Genomic DNA, 23399 nt, shown 5'->3' with positions numbered 1-23399 from the left:
AAAAAGAGTTTATGGAACTTCTTTTATGTGTTTATCACGCGTTTATCACGCATAGGGCATCCCATCCAAGTGAATAGACTGCCCTATGCGTGGTGAGCAGAAACGCTTCAAAACTCTAGAAAAAAAAAGTAAATGCGCTATATTGAGTTGTGAATGACAGCTGTCTCCATGCTTACTGTATATACAGCGGGTAAAATAAGCTTTGAACATGTCACCATTTTTCTCAGTAAATATATTTCTAAATTTGCTATTGACATGAAATTTTCACCACATGCCAGTAACAACCCATGCAATCCATACATACAAAGAAACCAAAACACATAAGTTCAAAAATTAAGTTAAGTATAAAAAATGGAATGACACGGAAAAAATATTGCACACATGAAGAAAGGGTGGTGCAAGAAGGCATGGAAAGCCAAGACACCAGCTGAAATCTATCAGTAATTAGAAATCAATCCTGCCCCTTGTCAGTGCAAATTAATATCAGCTGGTACAATCTCAACTGATGGCCTATAAAAAGGTATCTCATTACCAAGGTGCCACACTCATGATGGGTAAAGGCAAAGAGCTCTCAGAAAGACCTTTGCAACCTTATTGTTGCAAAACATACTGATGGCATTGGTTACAGAACAATTTCTAAACTTCTGAATGTTCCATTGAGCACTGCTGGGGCCATAATCTGGAAGTGGAAAGAACATAATTTCACCATAAACTGGCCATGGCCAGGTGCTCCTCACAAGATTTTTGAGAGAGAAGTGAAAAGAATTATCAGAAGAGTTGTCCAAGAGCCAAAGACCACTTGTGGAGAGCTTCAGAAAGACCTGGAATTAGCAGGTACAATTGTTTCAAAGACAACAATAAGTAATGCATTTAACCTCCGTGACCTGTATGTACATGCACCACACAAGACTCCATTGCTGAGGAAAAAGCATGTTGAATCTTGTTTAAAGTTTCCTGCACAACATTTATACAAGCCTGTGAAATACTGGGAGAATATAGTCTTGTCAGATGAAACCAAAATTTAACTTTTTGGATGCCATAATACATATCATGTTTGGAAGTCAAATGGCACTGCACATCATCCCAAAACACCATACCAACAGTGAAGTTTGGAGGTGGGAACATCATGGTGTGGGGTTGTTTTTCACCCAGTACTGGCAAACGTCATGTCATTGAAGGAAGGATGAATGGAAAAATGTACAAAGACATTCTTGATAAAAATCTGCTGCCTTTTACCAGGATGATGAAGATGAAATGAGGGTGGGCATTTCAGCGAGACAATGAACACAAAGTCAAAGGAACTCTCAACTGGATCAAAGAAAGACATTAAAGATGCTAAAATGGCCCAGTCAATCATCTGACTTGAATCCAATAGCAAATCTATGGAAAGAACTAAAGTTCATAGAAGAGGCCCTCGGAACCTTCAAGATTTGAAGACTGTGTGGAAGAATGGGTCAAAATCACACCTGAGCAATGCATGTGACTAGTTTCTCCAGACAGGAGGCGTCTTGAAGCTGTCATTACCAACAAAGGATTTTGTATGTATGGATGGCTTGGGTTGTTATACAGTATGTGGTGAAAATGTCATTGTCAATAGCAGCTTTAGAAACACTTGCCCTCCTAAGGATTTACCCCCCTTCCTGACCAGGCCATTTTTTGCGTTACGGAGCTGAGTTACTTTAACTGACAATTGCGCAGTCGTGCAAAGCTGCACCCAAATGAAATTTATGGCCTGTTTTCCCACTTAATGAGCTTTCTTTCAGTGGTATTTGATTGCTCGTGCATTTTTAATTTTTTGCACTATAAAAAAAAGATCAACAATTTTGAGAAAAAAACTATATTTTGGACTTTTTGCTATTAAACATGTCCAGTAAAAAAAATTTAAAAATCAAATTTCGTCATAAATTTAGGCCAAAATGTATTCTGCTATATGTCTTTGCTAAAAAAAAAATCCCAATAGGAGTAAATTAATTGGTTTATGTGAAAGTTATAGCATTTACAAATGGCAGTATAGATACTGGGATTTTTTTTTCTACTAGTAATGGTGGCAATCAGCAACTTATAGCGGCACTGCGGCAGACATTCTGACACTGGGGGGAACTGACTTGGTGTCACTGATATCCCCAGTGACACCAATACAGTGATCAGTGCTAAAAAAAAAAGCACTGACACTGTACTAATGACACTGGGCAGAAAGGGGTTAACATGAGGGGTGATCAAAGGGTTAACTATGTGCAGGGAGTGTTTTCCTAGTGTAAGCACACTGCTCTGGATGGCTGTGCTGCCATCCAGAGCAGTGTGCCTGAGCTGACAGGGAGGAGGACTGTTAGAAAACAAAACAGTCCTCCTCCCTGTTGGTGATCGTCAGAAATCACCGGGAGCCAGTGAGTAATTACCAGCCGGGACCCGGTGATTGACAGCCATCGCCACGAATGGCAGAGTGGGTAGGGCAAGCACGCAGCTGACGTGTGCCCCCTACCCGAGTATGCAAAATCACATATATATTTATTTATTTCAGGTACTTATATAGCGCTGCCAATTTACACAGGGCTTTTACATATATATTGTACATTCACATCAGTCCCTAACCCTCAAGGGGCGTACAATTTAAGGTCCGTAACTTACATTCATACATACACATACTAGGGCCAATTTAGACAGGATCCAATTAACTTACCAGCATGTCTTTGGAGTGTGGGAGGAAACCGGAGTACCCATAGGAAATCCACACAGGCACAGGGAGAACATGCAAACTCCAGGAAGGGGGTGTCGTAGTTGGGATTCAAACCAAAGACCCTAGTACTGCCAAGCGGAAGTGCTAACCATTTAGCCACTGTGCTGCCCATATATGTGATTATGCGCACCCATGCCACCCTGTAGCAGTATTTCTGCTATAGGGCGGTCAGGAAGCGATTAATTTAGGTGAGCTTTTTTTGTCGCACACAGGGAAGAAACAAATATGATAAGACATGGCACAAGCTTATGAGTTAGTTACTTTTTAGCAATTTTTTTTGATTCGGTGGGAACCTGGTTCTGATCCAGCCCCCTCATACACCTCTTCAATAACAATAAATTGTAATAGTCACCTTATGCTCAACTGTAATTACTGGAAAGTGATGCTGAAGCATGTAAAAAGCTTCACAATAAACCGCATCCTTTAGGATAACTTACCTTTACTATGCCCACCAATTAATTGGACACAGTGGTATACTTTGCATAGTACACTTCATTGAACCCATAGATAAATGTCCTTACTGTGAAAGGGCTTCCTGGTTGTGATTGCACCTTGAATCAAAGACTTCCATTCCTCCTCTGCAACAGTTTTTGACCCCGTGTAGGACCTTACAGACTGAACCATTATTGTTTGTATGTGTTCAGTGTTGGAAAAGTACATGTAAATATATCACGTTTATGCACAAATTCCACTTACTGCCTGCATTGTTCACATTTCTGTGATCTTTTACAGTTATGGATCATGTCAGCTTTTGGAGATCATCCTCAATATACAAATGGTCTGGAACAGGAGTTCTATGGATCTTCTGCATGGCTCTCCATTCTCAACTTTGGACTACCCTTGTCTGTTTTCTACAGGATGCACAGCGTGGGAGGGCTGCTGGAGGTCTATCTTACTGCCTAATTGTTCCTTCTTAAGATATCAGAGACACTAATCTTCCGATGGACATTCTATTTGTATGATATTTTGCTTGTGAATACAGTTTTAAACTATGAAACCAAATCTTGGTTAAATAAATAAATCAAAGGAAAACATTGCATTCTTCAAAAATGCAATATAGCATATAAAAATTTCTACACAAGCCATTTTAAAATTTCTGTTTTTTTAAAATAAACCTTCCCCTGCATCTACAAAAAAACTATGTACATACAGAGAGATGTGCCTTCTTAATCTACAAGAATATTATGTGGTACATATAGTTCACATAGTCACTCTACACTTGCCCAAGAATCTTCCTGCTATGGTTCCTTAAAGTGTTACTAAACCTCGGACCCTGCATCTACTATGTACATACAGAGAGATGTGCCTTCTCAACCTACAAAAATATTATGTGGTACATATAGTTCACATACTCACTCTACACTGGCCCAAGAATCTTCCTGCCATGGTTCCTTAAAGTGTTACTAGACCGCGGATCCTGCATCTACTATGTACATACAGAGAGATGTGCCTTCTCAACCTACAAAAATATTATGTGGTACATATAGTTCACATAGTCACTCTACACTGGCCCAAGAATCTTCCAGCCATGGTTCCTTAAAGTGTTACTAAACCCCGGACCCTGCATCTACTATGTGCATACAGAGAGATGTGCCTTCTCAACCTACAAGAATATTATGTGGTACATATTGTTCACATAGTCACTCTACACTGGCCCAAGAATCTTCCAGCCATGGTTCCTTAAAGTGTTACTAGACTGCGGATCCTGCATCTACTATGTACATACAGAGAGATGTGCCTTCTCAACCTACAAGAATATTATGTGGTACATATTGTTCACATAGTCACTCTACACTGGCCCAAGAATCTTCCTGCCATGGTTCCTTAAAGTGTTACTAAACCCCGGACCCTGCATCTACTATGTACATACAGAGAGATGTGCCTTCTCAACCTACAAGAATATTATGTGGTACATGTTGTTCACATAGTCACTCTACACTGGCCCAAGAATCTTCCAGCCATGGTTCCTTAAAGTGTTACTAAACTCTGGACCCTGCATTCACTATATTTGATCTCCCACAGCACACAGAACATGAAAATGCAATTATTTTAGTAAATATAAACTGCTAAATACCTTTTCTCATCAGCAGTTAGAGCAGTATTGTGGCTTCTATCAGTGTCCAGCCCAGCACTAGCTAAAGCTTGTAGGAGGAGTTTTCTTTCTGCTCTAGGAGGATGCAAAACCCCTGACCTCTGTCTGACCAGTGCTGATTGGCCCTGTGCTGATCACATGCACTCTCCCAAGAAAAAAAAAAACCTCTCTAGCAATACACACCAAACTGAGCATGTGCAAAATGCCTACGGTTCGGTCTGTCTTACCAGGAGATATGCATTGGTCGCTTTAACAAGGGGAGGGACAGAGCAGTCAGGATCAAACTTCCTTTTACACAATGCGGAGGATTAACTCCTTAGGTTTCACAGTGAGTATAACAAGCATGCTTTACTGAATATACAGACTGATTTTACTGTTGTGCGTTTTGTAACACTAACCACATCCGTGCTTCTTTTAGCCCCTTTTTATGTCCCTTAAGGTATGAGACTTATTCCAAATTTCTAGTTTGCTCATATTTATTACTAGATACTAATATGTTAACACCATATACCACCTGAATGCACGCTTTCAATCAGATCTCCAGGTAAATGCTAAGAGACAAGCATTTAAATCCTTCTAAAGAGACATTTCAATATACACAAATACAACACTGATTCAGGTCCTTTATCCTTAGACCCCATATCAAAAATATTCTCACGAATTTTGAACTCAGTTTTGCTTGGATGACCCATGCACACCCATTTCGACCTTATATGCCCATCTTAATGCCCCCTCCGTAACTATGGTCCGCTCTTATGTTAATACGTGGCTAATAGACTTTTTAGGCACTAAAACTGACAAAGACTGGTCTCAGATACTATATGACTTCATTTATTTAAAAGTATTTTTATTATCACCTCAAAGGCCTTTACCTCTGGTATTCAGTCTTATCCAGGGTGACTCAGCTACATCCTTCAGCTTCTCTCAAATGCTTTAGTGGATGCATTGAGTTTGTGATGTTAAATGTATCTAATAAACATGTCCCTTTGTTATTCTCTTCTGGTCCAAGGTGGATTTTTTCATGGCTTTATTTATTTTAGCACCGTCAATTCACGCAGTGCTTTACATATATATTGTACATTCACATTGGTCCCTAATCCTCAAGAGGTGTACAATCTAAGGTCCCTAACTTACATTCATACATACACATGCTAGGGACAATTTAGAAAGAAGCCAATTAACCTACCAGCATGTCTTTGGACTGGTAGAAAACCCATGCAGGCACAGGGAGAACATGAAAACTCTAGGCAGGTGGTGCTGTGGTTGGGATTGGAACCAATGACCCTAGTACTGCCACGTGGAAGTGCTAACCATTTAGCCACTATGCTGCCCATTTACACTTTGATAAAGCACAAACCATACCCTTTTACCCTACCAAATTGGGGGCCTGCATAAGTACCAGTAAAAACGGTCAACATTCACCCTCTTAGCAGCAAAACAAACTGTAACTTTGGCCTGAAAAGTGCAATTTATTTGGTAAAGACTTGCCTTCATGGATTTATAATCAACTAAAAGCTTTCTCGTGTCCTAAACGATACTCTTGAAAATTTCTTCAAGGTTTGTCCCCGTGGGATATCTATGAACTGGAAGTGTTTTTACACGAAATGTGTCAGGGAGGTGCCCCTGACCTGTGTGCATATACCACAAGGCCATCCTGATTGGTGGCCTTTCAGATCCTGATGTAAGTTTTGATTTATTTGTTTTATGCTGGATTTTTGACCATTAAAGAACTACTACACTATTAGAAGCTTTCTTGGGGCTCATTCTTTCCATGTGAGCCCATTTTTGAAGGTTCTGAAGATTTGGATTGATATATGACTTCCCCCTCCTCCTGCTGTTGATGGCCCTGGTGGAATGATTAAGAATGCACCTAGACTGAGGACATCTAGTGGCCGACCTGCGGATGACATCTGCCTGGTATCACAAGTCCAGAGCACCAGGAGCAGGTCTTAATTGCTCCACGCGCAATTAATGCGCTATCTGGTTAGTGCATTGTTTGTACATTCACAAGTACACAAGAGTCACCATTATCATTGACCATGGACTTTTGAATACCTGCACATAATCACTTTGCTTGATCACTATAAGGACTGAGCTATCTAACATATGTGATTTAACATATGACATTGTGTTATTTATTTGTCTTCACCAGATTTTATCAATATTAGCGCTGCATATTTATTTTACATATTTCTGATATTGGGTTTAGAGGTTGCCTTTATGCTAGCGGCCTTTTTATCATTATTATTATCATTTTTATTATCATTACTCCCAGCGCTCAATTACTATTTTTCCAATATCTATGAACTCACGTCTATGGACATTGCTTTGCTCACCAACCACACTGTAGCCACATTTTCTCATAATTAGGTTCTTAGCATACAGTATGGACCACTGCCCTCCTTTCCACCCCACCTCCATTTCCTCACTTTACTCTTTTCCATGACTGAGATTACCCACTTGAAGACCAAGCCTTTTCTGACACTTTTTGCTAGAAAATGACTTAGAACCCCCAACCATTATATATATATTTTTTAAAGCAGTGGCCCTAGAGAATAAAATGGCGGGCGTTGCGATTTTTTATGTCGCACAGTGTTTTCAAATACAGGGTTTTCAAATACAATCTTTTGGAAAAAATACACTTTTTTTATTTTAATGCACAAAAAGACAAAATATTACCCAATTGTTGGGTAAAATATAAAAAATGATGTTATGCTGAGTAAATAGATGCTAAACATGTCACGCTTTAAAATTGCACATGCAATGGCGACAAACAAATTTTATTATCCATAGGTGACATTTTTAAAAGATACAATCTTAGATTTACACAGGTCTGGTGCTAGATTTACTGATGTGATACCTCACATGTGTGGGCTGATCGCTGTTTGCAGGCGTGCAGGACTGACACATGCATTCAACTTTGCGCACAAGCATGGGGGGACAGGGCACTTTAATATTTTTCCCCATTATTTATTTATTTTTGAGACTGTCGCTTACATTTGTTTTCACATTTTTGAATCACTTTTATTGTTAAAGTGTTTGTAAAGGCTCAAGGTTTTTTTACCTTCATGCATTCTGTGCATGAAGGTAAAAACGCTTCTGTGTGCAGCATCCGCCCCACCCCCCTTATTACTTACCTGAGCCTCATCGCGATCCAGAGATGTGAATGACAGCCTCTGCTGCCCCGGGTCTCTGCCTCCTCATTGGCTGAGACAGCAAGCGGGAGCCATTGGCTCCCACTGCTGTCAATCACAGCCAGTCAGCCAATGAGGAAAGAGAGGAGGTGGGGCCAAGCCGCAGCTCCATGTGTGAATGGACACATGGAGCAGTGGGTGCCTCCATAGCAAGCTGCACCCGACAAACAGGAGGATCCAGGAGAGCCTGCGGGGGAGGATCCAGGCTGCTCTGTGCAAAACCACTGCACAAGGTAGGTAAGTGTAGACATATTTGTTATTTTCCAAAAAAAATGTATCTTTAGAATCGTTTTAAATGTGTGAATATAAATATCCCCTGTGATAACAATAGGTAGTAACAGGTACTCTTTATTGAGAGATCTGGGGTGTATTAACCACTTCCCAACCACGCTATAGCCAAAAGATGGCTCCAGAGTGGTCAGCTAGTTCTGGGAGGGTGTCCATGGATGTCCTCCCAGAACTACACCCCCCGTGTGCCCCCTGGGGTACACAGCTGATCACGTGTCCAAGTAGGGGGCCAATTAGAGACGCCTTTTACATGTTACCAGCTGTGTCCAATCACAACCAATCACATGTAAACAGGAAATGCCGGTTATCGACTGTCCTCTCCTCACACTCTCACAGCACGTGAGGAGAGGAGAGCCGGTAAGCGGCATTTCTTAGGGGGACATCTACATTGATCATCAGTGTAACCCCATCAGTGCAGCCAATAATGCCCATCTGTGCTGGTATTCAGTGCCCATCAATGCTGCCTATCAGTGTCCATTATTTCCACCTATCAGTGCCGCCTATCAGTGCTGCCTATCAGTGCAGCCTCGATAGTGCCTCCTCATCATTGAACATCAGTGCAGCCTATCAGTGCCCATCAGTGCCACCTATCAGTGCCGCATATCAATGCAGTCTCCTCAGTGCCTCCGCATCAGTGTCCATCAGTGCAGACTATCAGTGCCCATCAGTGCAGCCAATCAGTACCGCCTATCAGTGCCAATCAGTGCCGCCTAGCAATGCCCATCCGTGCTGCCTATCAGTGCGCATCAGTGCCGCCTATCAGTGCAGCCTCATAATTTTCTCCTCATCAGTGCCCATCAGTGCAGCCTATCACTGCCCATCAGTGCAGTCTATTAGTGCCCATCAGTGCCTCCTCATCAGTGTCCATCAGTGCAGCCTATCAGTGCCCATCAGTGCAGCCTCATCAGCACACATCGGTGAAGGAGAAAAATCACTTATTTACAAAACTTAACAGAAACTAAGAAAAATGTTTGGGTCTTTTTTTGTTTGTTTAGCCAAAAATAAAAACCCCAGTAGTGATTAAATACTGCCAAAAGAAATCTCAAAATGTAAAAAAAAAATGATAAAAAATTCATTTGGGAACAGTGTTGCACGACTGCACAATTGTCATTCAAAGTATAACAGGGCTGAAAGTTAAAAATTTACCTGGGCATGAAGGGGGTGAAAGTGTCCGGTAGGCAAGTGATTAAACCCCAGATCTTCTGCCCTTAAAAGCTTCAGATCATTCCAAGATCGGTATGATCCGATGCTTTTTTCAACCCAAACGGTTTGTTTACAACCATGAAACTAGAAGTGATAAAAATTTAAATCGCTTTTGAACCATTCAGATCTCCGATCACCTCTACGGTCAGCCAGCGGGACCACTGGCTGGTTGTTCAGTTCTCCAGATGGGACCAGAGAGCCTGAGAGCTGCGGAAGGCAGCAGGAGAGGGGGGAGACGTTCCCTCCTGCTGCTTGTAAAGCAATCCAGTAGCTGCAGGTATCATCCCAGTATACCCACTTAAAGTCCAGTGATGTATCGGTACGTCACTGGTCTGTACGTGGTTACTATCTGCCTTTCTTTTCTCTTGGTTTTTCCCTGTCTTTTATTTCATGTTATTGTTGATCATAGTTACCCTCATATTCTCCATCTCAAGTTTGAAGGCAGAGGGTCTAGGTTTTCTAACCTTTTTTTTTTGTTTGACAATTTATCCGCCACACTCAATGTACCATCATTCAGACCCTTAAACTTATCTGAAGTCCTGTCTACTGCCTGGCATCCTTTCCGCACTGTAACCTTCTGTGCCTATCTTGATTATACCTGTATTTGTACCTTTGAATTGTGTCATACCACCATTTTTTACTATAATTTCCTTCAAAACAAACAATAAAAAAAACTCTGAAATGGAAAAATTGACATTCTATTTCAATATTCAGCCTCTTTAATTTTCTACAAAATATAAAAATTTCAATGCAATATGGCAACCTGGAGGCACCCCTACAATTTTTAGGCATCCCCTGCAACAGGAATATCATTTTATCTCAATGCACAGTAACGTGCCTTATGCAATGTGGTGCCATTAATTCTGACTGGCACTTCAACACACCTTCCCAATGCAAGTGAATTGTAGACCAGCACAATACATGGCAATGCACAAATTAAATGCATTTGTATACTAAAGGGATGTCTCAAAAGAGACCTGATCAGGTGATTATAATGAGAACAGACCCTCCCAGAATCAGCCTGAAAAGCACATGGTGAAATGGACAACTATTTCTTCATAAAAAGGTAACAAACTGCAAGAAAGTTTATTAAGGACTCATTTGCAAAAATTCATGCATAACAATTGTTGAAAAAAATGTGTAGATTTAACATTCGGAAACATTAGATTCCATGAGTTTTTATGCACGTTTCAGTGAGGTTTTATGCACAGTGACATCAATTTTCATGTGCTTTTTATGTGCATTTTCACACTATATCCTATGTCATCACTTTCTCTTCCTTTTTGTAGGTTGAGAGATACTGAATGGGGATCCCCCTAATATCCATACCAGTCCCTCATATAAGATTAGGGTCTGATATGAAAATAAAGGGCAACCCTCAAAATCCATATCAGACCCAAAGGGCTTGTTATGGGAGGGGGGAACCCACGCCGTTTTTTTAATTTATTATGGTGCTGGCTTTTAAATGTATTTATCATTTTTTTTCTTCTTCACTATAGCTCAGAGATTCAGCTGTCACTTCCCCCCAGCTAAAAGAGAAAGTTTATTTTTAGTTTATTTCCACAAGTTAAAAGAAACAATTTTTCCTTTTAGTTTCATAAAAGAAACAAAGCTTCCTTTAACTCTGTGGAAAGTGACAGCTCTGTGAGCTATAGTGAAGAAAATAAAAGCCGGCAATTCCATTTACAAATCGGCACAGACATACACTTCATATTGCAAAAAAAATGTGTAAAAAATTCATAAACCGAGGCATTATTTTCAATAGATTTTCATTCGTAAACCAAAAATTATGTTAACTGAGGTGTTTGTAAACCAAGGTACACCTGTATATACCATAGCATGGAATTGTAAAGGATTTTTTTTAGTCATTTTTAAATATCATGCCCCCTTAAACTACCTGCAAAGTTGCACATCTGTACAATGTATAGAACCTACTGCAGCAGGACTGACATTTTTTTTTTTTAAAATGACATTTTTATAAAAAATAAAAATAAAAAATAAGCATGGGACCCCCCCTAAATTCCTACCAGACCCTTGATCCCAGCACAGGCCTGGCAGAGCAGGAAAGGGGGAGGATGAGTGCCCCCCTGCATCTTACCAGGCTACTTGCCAATGGGGACAAGGGCCTCTTCCCCACAATCCTGGCCCGTGTGGGGGTGATTGTGGGGGTCTGCGGGCAGGGGAGCTCATTAGCATCACGGTACCCCTTTAAATAAGGGGGAACTTTGATGCTGCCCCCCCTTGTGAATGAGTAAGGGGTACCCATTTACTAAAGGGTTAAATTCAGTAAAAAAAAATAAGGATGCCAGGCTTTTGAAAAATTCCTTTATTGAACAAAAAACAAAACAACAGTTTTTGACAAGACCTTTATTTTTTAAAAAAGCCAAAAAAATGGTTCCATCTTTGTAATCCATCGTCAGTCATGGCGTCCAGCGTTGCCATGGTGACGTTGACAAAACAAAAAAATGACACCTGCGGACCCATCTGCACTCCCCAAGCCCTCACCGCAATCTGACATTTGCTGGTCAGATGTAAACAATTGGGCAGGGCTACCAACGCCCAATTGTGCTTTGGCCAATCACAATGCATTGTCCGAGTGCACTGCATTGTGGGGTGAAGCAGGTAAAAAGTCCGCCGAATGCCCTTACCATTCCTGTGTTAGGTGAACACATGAACGGCCAGTGTTCAAGTCAAACTGACATTTGACTCGAACATCAAGTCCATCCTTAATAAAATGTATGTAGCACCCTCCTAGGGAGGTGCTAGGATTAGATAGTTAGAATTAGTTGTCTCTGATAGGTAAATTTAGTCATCACTCTGTAGTCTGAGCAGCTGTAATTATTTGTTAGATGAAAGCATTGTTAGCTCACTGTACTTGATGAGCTGTGATCATTTAGTTAGGTCTGCTCTGTGTGCTCAGCTGCTGCCAGTCTGCATAGCTTCCTCTGTATCCAGGAAACTTTGAGAAGTTTCTAGATGATAGGTGTGGAGTTATACAGATGGTGGCATGTATATTGATATAGCCTCAGCCTGTCCCAGAGAGAATGGCTCTGATGGCATTCTGGGTAACTGTAAATTCAGTTAGCACTCTGGGCTCTGGGTCTTTCCAGTATATGATTGTTCCAGCCTGGGAGAGGGCACGTTGCCAGGCATCTACTGCCATGCGGCCTCAGGTGGACAACCTGAGGGCCTGAATGCTGAAACCCAGATTCTGCTATGCTGACGGAGAAGCTGTCTACTAGAGATCTGGTCTGGTATCATGGAGAAAGGCATCCAGCTGCTCTTCAGTGAGTTCAGACATCCCTAAAAGTTCTTAGAGACTGTACGCTATTTAACCCCCTCTGGTGCTGGGGAATCAGCTGCAGGTCTAGCAAAGGGAACAGCGGCTGGTGTTTGAAAGAGTTTTGTCCACCTGGTCTACTTTTAAAGGGACACTTCTGTGGGGCCCTAAAGAAGCTACTACTACTACTACCGCTGTTACTACTACTACTACTACCTCTGTTACTACTACTACTACTACTACTACTACTACTACTACTGCTTTTTACTATTGCCTTAAACCTGAAGTCAACTGCTTGATTCAATCACAGACTCTGGCATAGCTTGCCCTGAATATTACATAAAGTTCTCAAGTGTACATAGTTCCTATTTTTTGAGTATCCAACTCATCTCCCATATCCATGTTCTCCAAAAATAAAACAACAAAAACAACACCCCTAGACTGGTTGGAGAAATGTGTGAATGAGTCTATATGCTTAGCTGCAGGGTATTTGGGGAGGACCTGGACAGTATCCCTGTGGCTCCTATGGGAGAAGAGCTACATGTATAAACTAAGAGCCATTATGTTTATATACTACAGCAGCTACTTCTTCAAGTTTTGTTCCAGAGCTACATCTGCTGGCTAAGTAGCTATCTAGAGAAAGTAATATTCAATTAGATGTGCTGATTTCAGTTGGCTGAAACACACACTGGACTTTGAAATATCTGTACATCTACCTGTGTAAACAAGAACTTGGGAGAAGATCTGGACTTGTACTTCAGGGAAGATTTATTGGGTACACATAAAAGATAATGAACTGGGGTGGGAAAGTATTTATCCAAACCAGTTCCAGTCCCAGAACATAAAAAGCACAACACACACAAAGACGGCAAATATACAAACGCCAACCCTGCCTATAAATGTCACAGTAATTAACTTAGCAATCAGAATAATAGATTTACAGAGCAGTCAAAGGACTGATTTGCAACCCAAATGTACACACAGTCAGATCACATTCATAGACTAATTTATTAATATATTTGAATACACTACATCTGGTTTGAGTGTGGGATTTGTACACAGGATATTTATCTAACCATGATCAAAAATCAACATAAAAACTAAAATGAGAAAAACATTTTTTTAAAATACAGGTGGTATGGTACAGTATGTATTTCATGGAGTAATTTAGTCTGCTTGTGGTCAACTACTTTGATATTCATAGAAGGGGCGATGTATACTAGGACAAAGTTTCAGATGCACTATATTGCCAAAAGTATTGGGACACCTCTCCAAATCATTGGATTCAGGAATCACCTCCATGGACACAGGTGTATAAAATCAAGCAACTAGGCATGGAGACTGCTTCTACAAACATTTGTGAAAGAATGGGTTGCTCTCAGGAGCTCAGTGAATTCAAGCATGGTACCGTGATAGGTTGCCACCTGTGCAATAAGTCCATCCGTGACATTTCCTTGCTACTAAATATTTCACGGTCAACTGTTAGTGGTATTATAACAAAGATGGCCCCTTCCTGTTCCAACATGACTGCGCACCACTGCACAGAGCAAGGTCCATAAAGACATGGATGAGTGAGTTTGGGGTGGAGGAACGTGACTGGCCTCACAGAGCCATGAACTCAACCCGATAGAACACCTTTGGGACGAATTAGAGCGGAGACTGCGAGCCAGGTCTTCTCATCTGACATCAGTGCCTGACCTCACAAATGTGCTTCTGGAAGAATGGTCAAACCTTCCCATAGACACACTCCTAAACCTTGTGGACGGCCTTCCCAGAAGAGTTGAAGCTGTTATAGCTGCAAAGGGTGGGCCAACTCAATACTGAACCCTACGGACTAAGACTGGGATGCCATTAAAGTTTGTGTGTGTGTAATGGCAGGCGGCCCGATACTTTTGGCAATATAGGTATGTATGACAGGTACTAAGCAGGTGCTAATATTCAAAAGTTGATGTTTAAACCCTCTGGATTCAAACATTGGTATCATTCCAGATTGAAGGGTCCATGTTACTACAAAGACACAAAAAGAACATTAGTGAGTATAATTCATACTTACTGCAAACAACATTTGTTTCAAATCCTTTAATATCAAGACCCCCCTTCACATTGGTGTGTTCTGGTAACATGAATTTTAAACAATTGCCTAATGGGCACTTTTACCCCCGTCCTACCCTGGCCAATTTTCAGTTTTCAGTGCCATCGCACTTTGAATGACAGTTGCATGGTCATGCAACACTGCACACATATGACATTTTTTATAATTTTTTTTTCACAAAAATAGAGCTTTCTTTTGGTGGTATTTAATCACCACTAGGTGTTTTAGTTTTTGCACTAGAAATGCAAAAAGACCAACAATTTTGAAAAAAAAAGTTTTTCTTTGTTTCTATTATAACATTTTGCAGTTAGGTAATTTTGCTCCTTCGCTGATGTGCGTTGATAAGGCTGCACTGATAAGCACTGATAGGCATTGGTAGACAGTACAGATGGGCACTGATAGGGTGCACTGATGAGGTGGCACTAGTAGGCATTGATGAGGGGACACTGATGAGGCTGCACTGATATGGATGGGATCTGATAGGCGGCACTGATGGGCACTAATAGGCAGCACTGAAGGGCACTGACTGATGGCCACAGATTGTCAGAACTGCTGGGCAGTGATGTACAGCACTTTTGGGGTTGCACTGATAAAGTGCCCTGATTATCAGTGTAGATGAATCTTTTCACAGTTGCCAGTTATCGGCAGTACTTTCCTCATGATGTGACAGTGTGAGGAAAGTACTGCCGATAACTGGCAAGTGTACTTACATGGTGATCGGTTGTGATTGGACACAGCTGATCACACGGTAAAAGGCCGCTGTGATTGGCATTTTACTGTGTCATATGATCAGCTGTGTCCAAAGGGGACGTTCTGGGGGGACATCATATAACGCCTTTCTAGAACTGGACGTCTGCGCTGTAGCCATCGTTCGGCTATAGCATGGTCAAGAAGACTTTAACGCATGTTGCTGCATTACACAACAACAAGTGTACCATTGCACCTTGGCATTCAGTTTGAGTGGAACCTAAATGCTCTTACATTAGTGGGCAATGTACTAGCACTGCAATGCACATGGCATGCAATGTAGTATACGGTTTAAAAAAAAAGGGGCACATCCAATATTTGGTGTGTTAAAGTAGAACTTGTGACCTCCCATTAAAAAATGTGCTGCAATACTTAAAGGATAAGTTCATCTTTGGGAACATGTTGCATGTTCCACCGTTTTCAGCTATGTAGGGCGGAATCTTGATTAAATACAATGGAAGAAGAATCAAAAGGACTGTAGTTTCTGCATGCAGACCCTCTAATCAGAGTAGATATAGCAGGAGAGTATAATTTCACCTTTAGCGGCCCCCTTCTCTTAAGGCACGTAGGAGTGACAGTACCAGTTGCCCTCAGAATTTATTCCACAAATCCACAGCATATTCTGGCTGCAGAATGTCACTAGTGGACCCAAGGTAAGAAAGGGGAGGGTATAAATGTAGGGCAGGCAGGTGACACTCTCTCAATGTCCCCCTCCTATTTGTGTGCCAAGTGTGGGTCACATGAGAAGCCTACCCTGGGGTGGGTTCTTTTGGGCTACGCTAGGCACCTTGAACAGTCACTCATCTTACACTTGGGTTACCTGACATGGCAGTGAGTTGCTTTCAGGGATAACTCATCCTTTAGGTGGACCTCTAACTTTAGAGATGTCCATACACTGTGTACACTTGAACAATAAGGTGGCCTCCAGTTAACTCTCTCATCCCCGTGTCAATGTATACCTTCACTGTCACAGCTGAATTTATTAGGGACACGCTGAGCCTATCCCCACTCCACCTGTCTAGTGTATCTCCAGGACCTAGTAATAGAATGGAGTCCCGCCAAGCATCCAGCATAGACTCCATACATGTTCTGCATTAACCCTTTCTCTTCTGTACCTGTGCACAGGCCGGGGACCTCTGTGGTGCTGATCTGCTCTCGTTGCTATAGGAGATGGGCCATTCAGAGAGAGTGCAACAACTCCCTCATTACTAGAGGACATCCCACCTATCACAGGTACATGCTTCACGACAGGTTGCTTGCTAGACCTCTGTTACCCTTGGTAACCACTGCTGTCTTCATACCCCAGTGTGCTTTACTGACCCATGCTGTAGCCTATGTGCCGAATGTTCCGGTTACTTGCATTCCACCTCTTTAGTAACGTCAGACAAAGGACAACGTTTCAAAAGCTTTACTGGAAAAATAGGTCATTCCAGATAACAACAGTTACAGTCTTCCTATAATGTCCCTAATCTCTAACTCAGGCATGTGGCTTCCCCAGCGTACCTACACAGGTAAAAGTCCATTCCTGGCTGAGTCTATGAAAAGGAAAGTCATTAGTAGTAGAAGTCAATGATGTGACAGTTCTCCAGGAAGCTAGTGTCTTCTGTGCAGACTGCAGGTCCCAGCAGTCCCCTTAAATGGTGGATGTGACAGCAGGCAGGCTTGCTCTCCAAGGAGGAACTGTAGTAGCACCCAGATGTTGTAGAGTTCCCCTTTAAACTCTAACACTTCTAGCAGCCTGTGTTTGTAGAAGCAAGGTTTTGGCTCATCTTTCCCCTCCCTTATTTCCTGTGTATCGGTTTGTAGCTGGTATTTCTTATCTGCAGCTGCTGTCCAAGGTTATTCTGCAGAGTTTAGGAAGCCTTTTGAGTGTATAGAAAGTAGGAAAGGAATGTATGCCTTGTGACGTAATATATACGTTTGTAAGAAGTTTTCTATAACTCACTTAGCAGATGAGAGCACGAGCCATCTGTTGAGTCAAAACAGTGCAGTTTTTAATAAATTAGTTGTTTTCCTCAGATGTCCGTGTCCGGAGTTATCTGGTTTGCCAAATTCTCTCTTCTCTGTGAGCAGCTGGAGATTACATGCTGCAGTTTGTCTGTGTCTTCTTTCCCATGCAGCAGACTGTCCATATGGGCAGATCCCTCCCCCCTTTTATTAACAGAGAGAGGCAGAGCTAAGCAAAAAGTGCAGGAAACAGTTCCACCCAGCTGGGGCAGCATGAGACACAAACCACCACTGAGAGGAGAGAGTGCCAGAAGCAGACAGAGGTGACTGCCAGTCGAAGGGTAAGTATTTGGACTGGCTCACAAGGAGTTCCAAGCTCAAAATGGAAAGTAGCAATGGCACATGGCTTGTGCTAACTTGTGAATTGACACTGGTTGCACACTTAGCTTACAGGCAAGGCTGGGGTTTCTCATTCAAAAGCCCAGTAGAATTTGCAAGTGAAAGATCTCTCACTAATACCAGAGGTGAAGAACTGAGAGCCAGGCTGAATTTAGGGGAAATCGTGCAAACCACAAACAAATTAGCATTGGCTGACTACAACTATACAGAACTAACTTTCTGCTTAGGGCAGGGTGGCTACAGTTATGTTTAGCATCATGTATAAGTTGTTTATTTGGGTTTTTTTTTAAGAAAAAGCTACAAGGAGGTATAGGTACTCCTTATTTTGTTTTCAAATCCCCCAAATGTCTTCTTTTTAACTCTACAAAAAAAATTAAAAAAAAAAATTTAAAGCAATTACCTAAGTTTCAGATCCTACGTAAAAGGGATGATTTACTAAAACTGGAGAGTGCAAAATCTGGTGCAGCTCTGCATAAAAGAAAACAATCCGTTTCCAGGTTTTTTATCAAAGTCTAACAGAACAAGCTGATTGGCTACCATGCACAGCTGCACTAGATTTTGCTCTCTCCAGTTTTAGTAACCCAACCACAAAGTGTCAACTACTCCCATTAAGATTTATTGAACAAAATTCTAGCAATCTTTGCTTTTCTCTAACTCAGATGAGCACATCCAAAGATCAATTACTATTTTTTTGTGCAGTGAAGGAATTTAAACCTTGTTCTTCTTAAATATAACGTGATTGATATACTGTATGTAAGAACCTGTATGCAATAGTACTTTAAAGTAGTTCTAAAGGCAGATGTTTTTTACCCTACTGCATTTATCCTAATGCTCCCCCCTCCCAGCCACCCTTATATCTATCTGAGCCTGATCCCGATCCACCACTGTGTACAAGAGCAGAGGCTCTCCCCTCTCTCCCTCCTCATTGGTTCAGAGTCAGCAGTGGGAACCATTGTCTTTTTCTGCTGTCAATCACAGCCAGTGAGGAGGGAGTGGGGGGGGTCAAGCCAAGCTACGCCCTGTGTGTCAAGGGACACACAGGGCCGATTCAGGAGTGAACATGCACGAGTGGCCCCATAGCAAGTGGCTTGGCACTTGGGGGGAGAAGCCAGGAGAATAAGCTTGGCACTTAATGGGAGGGAGGTGCCAGGAGCACCAGAAGAGACCCAAGAAGAGAAGGATCGGAGCTGATCTGTGCAAAATCCTTGCACAGAGCAGGATAGCATGACTTGTTTGTTATTTAAAAAACAATTGTGATCCTTAATAATCTCTTTCACATTGACACTAGCATGGAGAAATTGGCTTCAGAGGTTGCAGGAGGAAAATGAAGAGGATCCGTTTCTGAATATGTTGGCCAAGTATAAAACAGAAAGTGACAGGGAGGCCACATTGACTCCCTGGAGGATGGGGCGGGGTTGCCACTGCGACTCCTGATGCTACACCAGTGGTTTCAAGGGGAAAAGATAGAAGGTAAAAACACATCTCATCATAGGGTTTTACCACCCCCAAACCACAAATGTAAACAGGCTCTTACTGACCTGGGTCCCCTATAAGGCAGCTTTCACACTGATACGCTGTGATTTACCAGCACCCTGTATTCAGGAGTTTTGGTGCGCTTTCAGAAAGTATACCAAACCCACAGGATATACTGGAAGTCTATGGCTCAGTGCAGCCAACCCACAGGAAAGCCGCAGGTGCACTGTGTGCAGATCAGTGTACAAGCAGCCTAATTAACCCTTTTGCAGGCTACTATGCCCATTGTGTCGTTCAATACACTGACCTTCTTTTCCTCTTCCAGCTTCTGGTGGCATCACTCTCCATCTACAGGCTCCCAGAAAGGTCTCAGGTGAGGTGTACCTAGTGTCACTCCACCTCAGACAGGAGCTGGTGCTACAGAGGCACCATCAGCTTATGTGGTTCCTGTTCTCTCTGCAGCCACTTGCTTCCTCCTCTGCCGGCACAAGTTTGATGAACTCTGATGGTCTTGGATAGCGCATCGGCAAGCACAGATTGCGATCAAAGGGTTGCCTATTCCAGGCATGCACTTCCCTGGTTTGAGATCGAGGGCCACATCAGAGGGCTCTGGGGACCACAGGTTGAACACCCCTAACTCAACTTTGGCCCAACATGGAACCAATCTCCTCTAGGAGTCCAGATCCTCCACCACCATTTACCCCTGTCTCTGCTGGATCCATTTTTCATACATGCTGTGCATTTTGGGTTTGAAGATACTTGGGGGTTGATTTACTTAGGCTAAGTTCAAACTAGCTTTGTTAGCAGGCGTTAGACTGGCATTTGGGAAGCATTTTTAATGATCCTCAAACACCTATGAAAATTCTACACATGGCAGCACACAGTGCTGTTCACACAGAAGCGTTAGCGTCACATTGCGGCAAAATTGGAGCCTCGTGTCAAGTTAAGAGGAGTTGAAGCCTCCCATTCAAGTCTAAGGTGTCGCTTCTCAAACACCTGGCAGGCGTTTGCGGGGTGTTTGCTAGGTGTTTGTGGAGCGTGAATGCCATTAAACTTCATTATAGGCGTTTGTGGTGTGGTTTTAATGCTTGGAAAACGCCTATCAAATGCCCCAAAAATACGCATAGGGCGTTTTGGGGAGCGTTTCATTAGTGTTAAAAACGCTTCCCAAACGCCTGTCTAATGCCTGTCAAATGCTATATGGGCATTTGGCAAGAGTTAGAAATTAGTCAAGTGTGAACAAGCCCCTAAAACTGGAGAATGCTAAATCTGGTGCAGAGCTGCATTAAAATCAATCAGCTTCCAGGTTTTTTTTTTGTAAAAGCTTAATCACTTCAATACCGGGCACTTATACCCCCTTCCTGCCCAAGCCAATTTTCAACTTTCAGCGCTGTCGCACTCTGAATGAAAACTGTGCGGTCATGCAACACTGTACCCATATGATATTTGTATCATTTTATTCACACAAATAGAGCTTTTTTTTGGTGGTATTTAATAAACTGAGTTTTTTATTTTTTGCTAAATAAAACAAAAAACACCTGAAACTTTTGAAAAAAAAACGCACTTTTTGTTTCTGTTATAAACTTTTGCAAATAACTAAAATTTTTTCATAAATTTAGGTCAACATGTATTCTGCTACATTTCTTTGGCGAAAATAATAATAATTGAATTTGTATTTTTTTTCAAATGTTTATTTTATTTTTTTTATTAAATTTTTCTTTTTTTTTACTATTTTATTTTTCAGCACACTGTGACCAGAGCAATACAATGTTATCATAGTAACACTGAACCACTCTGAGCAAGTGATCAGGATTTATGATTGCTAATACAAATGTATTTGATTGATATTTGCAATCATTGTTACTGATTCATTCAGTCTTTTGTTGTGATTAGCTGTGATTGGGCAAAGCTGATCACATGATACAGATGGGCTGTGATTGGCCCTGTCTGTATCATGTGACTGCCTTGACTAGTCACAGCTAACAATATACCGTATTTGCCGGCGTATAAGACGACCCCCTACTTTTCCTGTTAAAATATAGGGTTTGGGCTATACTCGCCATATAAGACTACCCCTCTTCCAACGCACACCAAAAATTAAAAAACATCAGATTTGATTTCAATATGGTATGGTATTCCAATGATGGGGCACGCTTCCTCACTCTGACACCAATGATGGGGCACTATTCCTCCCAATGACACCAATGATGGGGCACTATTCCTCCCAATGACACCAATGATGGGGCACTATTCCTCCCACTGACACCAATGATGGGGCACTATTCCTCCCACTGACACCAATGATGGGGCACGCTTCCTCACTCTGACACCAATGATGGGGCACTATTCCTCCCAATGACACCAATGATGGGGCACTATTCCTCCCATTGACACCAATGATGGTGCCCCATCATTAGTGTCAGTGTGTGAGGAATAGTGTCCCATCATTGAGAATCTGTGACAAGACTTGAAAATTGCTGTTCACAGACACTGTCCATCCAAACCGACGGAGCATGAGCTATTTTGCAAAGAAGAATGGGCAAAAATGTCACTCTCTAGATGTGCAAAGCTGGTAGAGACATCCCCAAAAAGACTTGCAGCTGTAATTGCAGCGAAAGGGGGTCCTACAAAGTATTGACTCAAGAGAGCTGAACAGCCTACTGTTCAGATATTTATTTGTAAAAAATTTTGAAAACCATTTATCTTTCCCCCCGCTTCATTTGCTTTGCAGGATCAGGGAAGAAAGTGCTAGAGTGCTCCTGGTGGCCCAAAATTGGTCAAGAAAGGCTTGGTTCTCAGACATTTTCCAATGCACGCCACACTTTTCACAGATTTATTTGTAAAAAAATTTTGAAAACCATTTATCATTTTCCTTCCACTTCACAATTATGTACCACTTTGTGTTGGTCTATCACATAAATTCCAAAAAAAAACACATTTACGTTTTAGGTTGTAATATGACAAAATGTAGAAAATTTCAAGGGATATGAATACTTTTTCAAGGCACTGTATTTTCTGAAAGAACTAAGCATGTTGAATAATTTTGGTAGTTTCAAACTTATTTTAATGTTACATGATGTTGTGCAGCTGTTTAAAAAAACTATATTTTCAGTAGAAAAAATACAAACTAAATTTAGTACATGCATACCCAGTATAATGCACTTATTTAATATAATTAACACTGTGACAGGATAACAGGTATTTTGATATTTTCAATGCAATTCACTCCATTTCATTGGAACACAGAGGCTAAATAGTTGGAACTTCCACTTGACTAGTACTAGGGTTGTTGGTTCAAATCCCAACCACAGCACCACCTGCTTGGAGTTTGCATGTTCTCCCTGTGCCTGCGTGGGTTTCCTCAAGTTACTTGGGTTTCCTCCCACACTCCAAAGACATGCTGGTAGGTGAATTGGCTCCTGTCTAAATTGGCCCTAGTATGTGTATGTATAAATGTGAGTTAAGGCCCTTAGATTGTACACCCCTTGAGGGTTAGGGACTGATGTGGATGTACAATATATATGTAAAGCACTGTGTAAACTGACAACGCCATGTAAGTACCTGAAATAAATAAATATGTTTATACTGTATAAAGGACATACAAAGCCTATCCATCGAAGGAAGCTACTGGACTGAAGTTATTATTTGAGTTTACAAAGTGTAAAGTCCACTTTGTTGAGAAAAAAACATCCTCCTCTGGGTGACCTAACATTGCAAGGATTTTTAATACATTTTGTAGCAGATTCCTACCTTTTGTTATTCTGAAGAAAAAGTTGTTTGAGTCCATGTGCAAAGTGAATGTAAATGAGAGTGATTTTAAAATATACATCAGCTGCTGCACTTAAAGGGTTCTAATGAGGAAAGTGGCAGTGTCTGCATCCCTTTACATTTTCCTTTGCAAGTATCCCCCCAAAAATGACATTATCTTTATAGGGGATGCTAAAAATCTA

General features: G+C 41.6%; 1 protein-coding gene across 1 annotated transcript in view; it reads left to right on the top strand.

Moving 5' to 3' along the window:
• The window catches only part of LOC149444126 (proton channel OTOP3-like), a 91827-nt gene extending 86005 nt beyond the window's left edge, over positions 1-5822 (top strand). Inside the window, exon 7 of the mRNA XM_089654884.1 lies at positions 3467-5822. Within this exon, the coding sequence (XP_089511010.1) occupies positions 3467-3637 (171 nt within the window). The 3' untranslated portion in view covers positions 3638-5822. The remainder of the gene's footprint in view (positions 1-3466) is intronic.
• The last annotated feature ends 17577 nt before the right edge of the window (positions 5823-23399 follow it).

The sequence above is a fragment of the Staurois parvus genome, unplaced genomic scaffold (genome assembly GCF_062004578.1).
Source record: "Staurois parvus isolate SC_StPar_1 unplaced genomic scaffold, SC_StPar_1.0 ptg000813l, whole genome shotgun sequence".
Lineage (NCBI taxonomy): Eukaryota > Metazoa > Chordata > Amphibia > Anura > Ranidae > Staurois > Staurois parvus.
The sequence above is the reverse complement of the archived record's forward strand: the minus strand, read 5'-3'. Positions and strand labels throughout refer to the sequence as shown.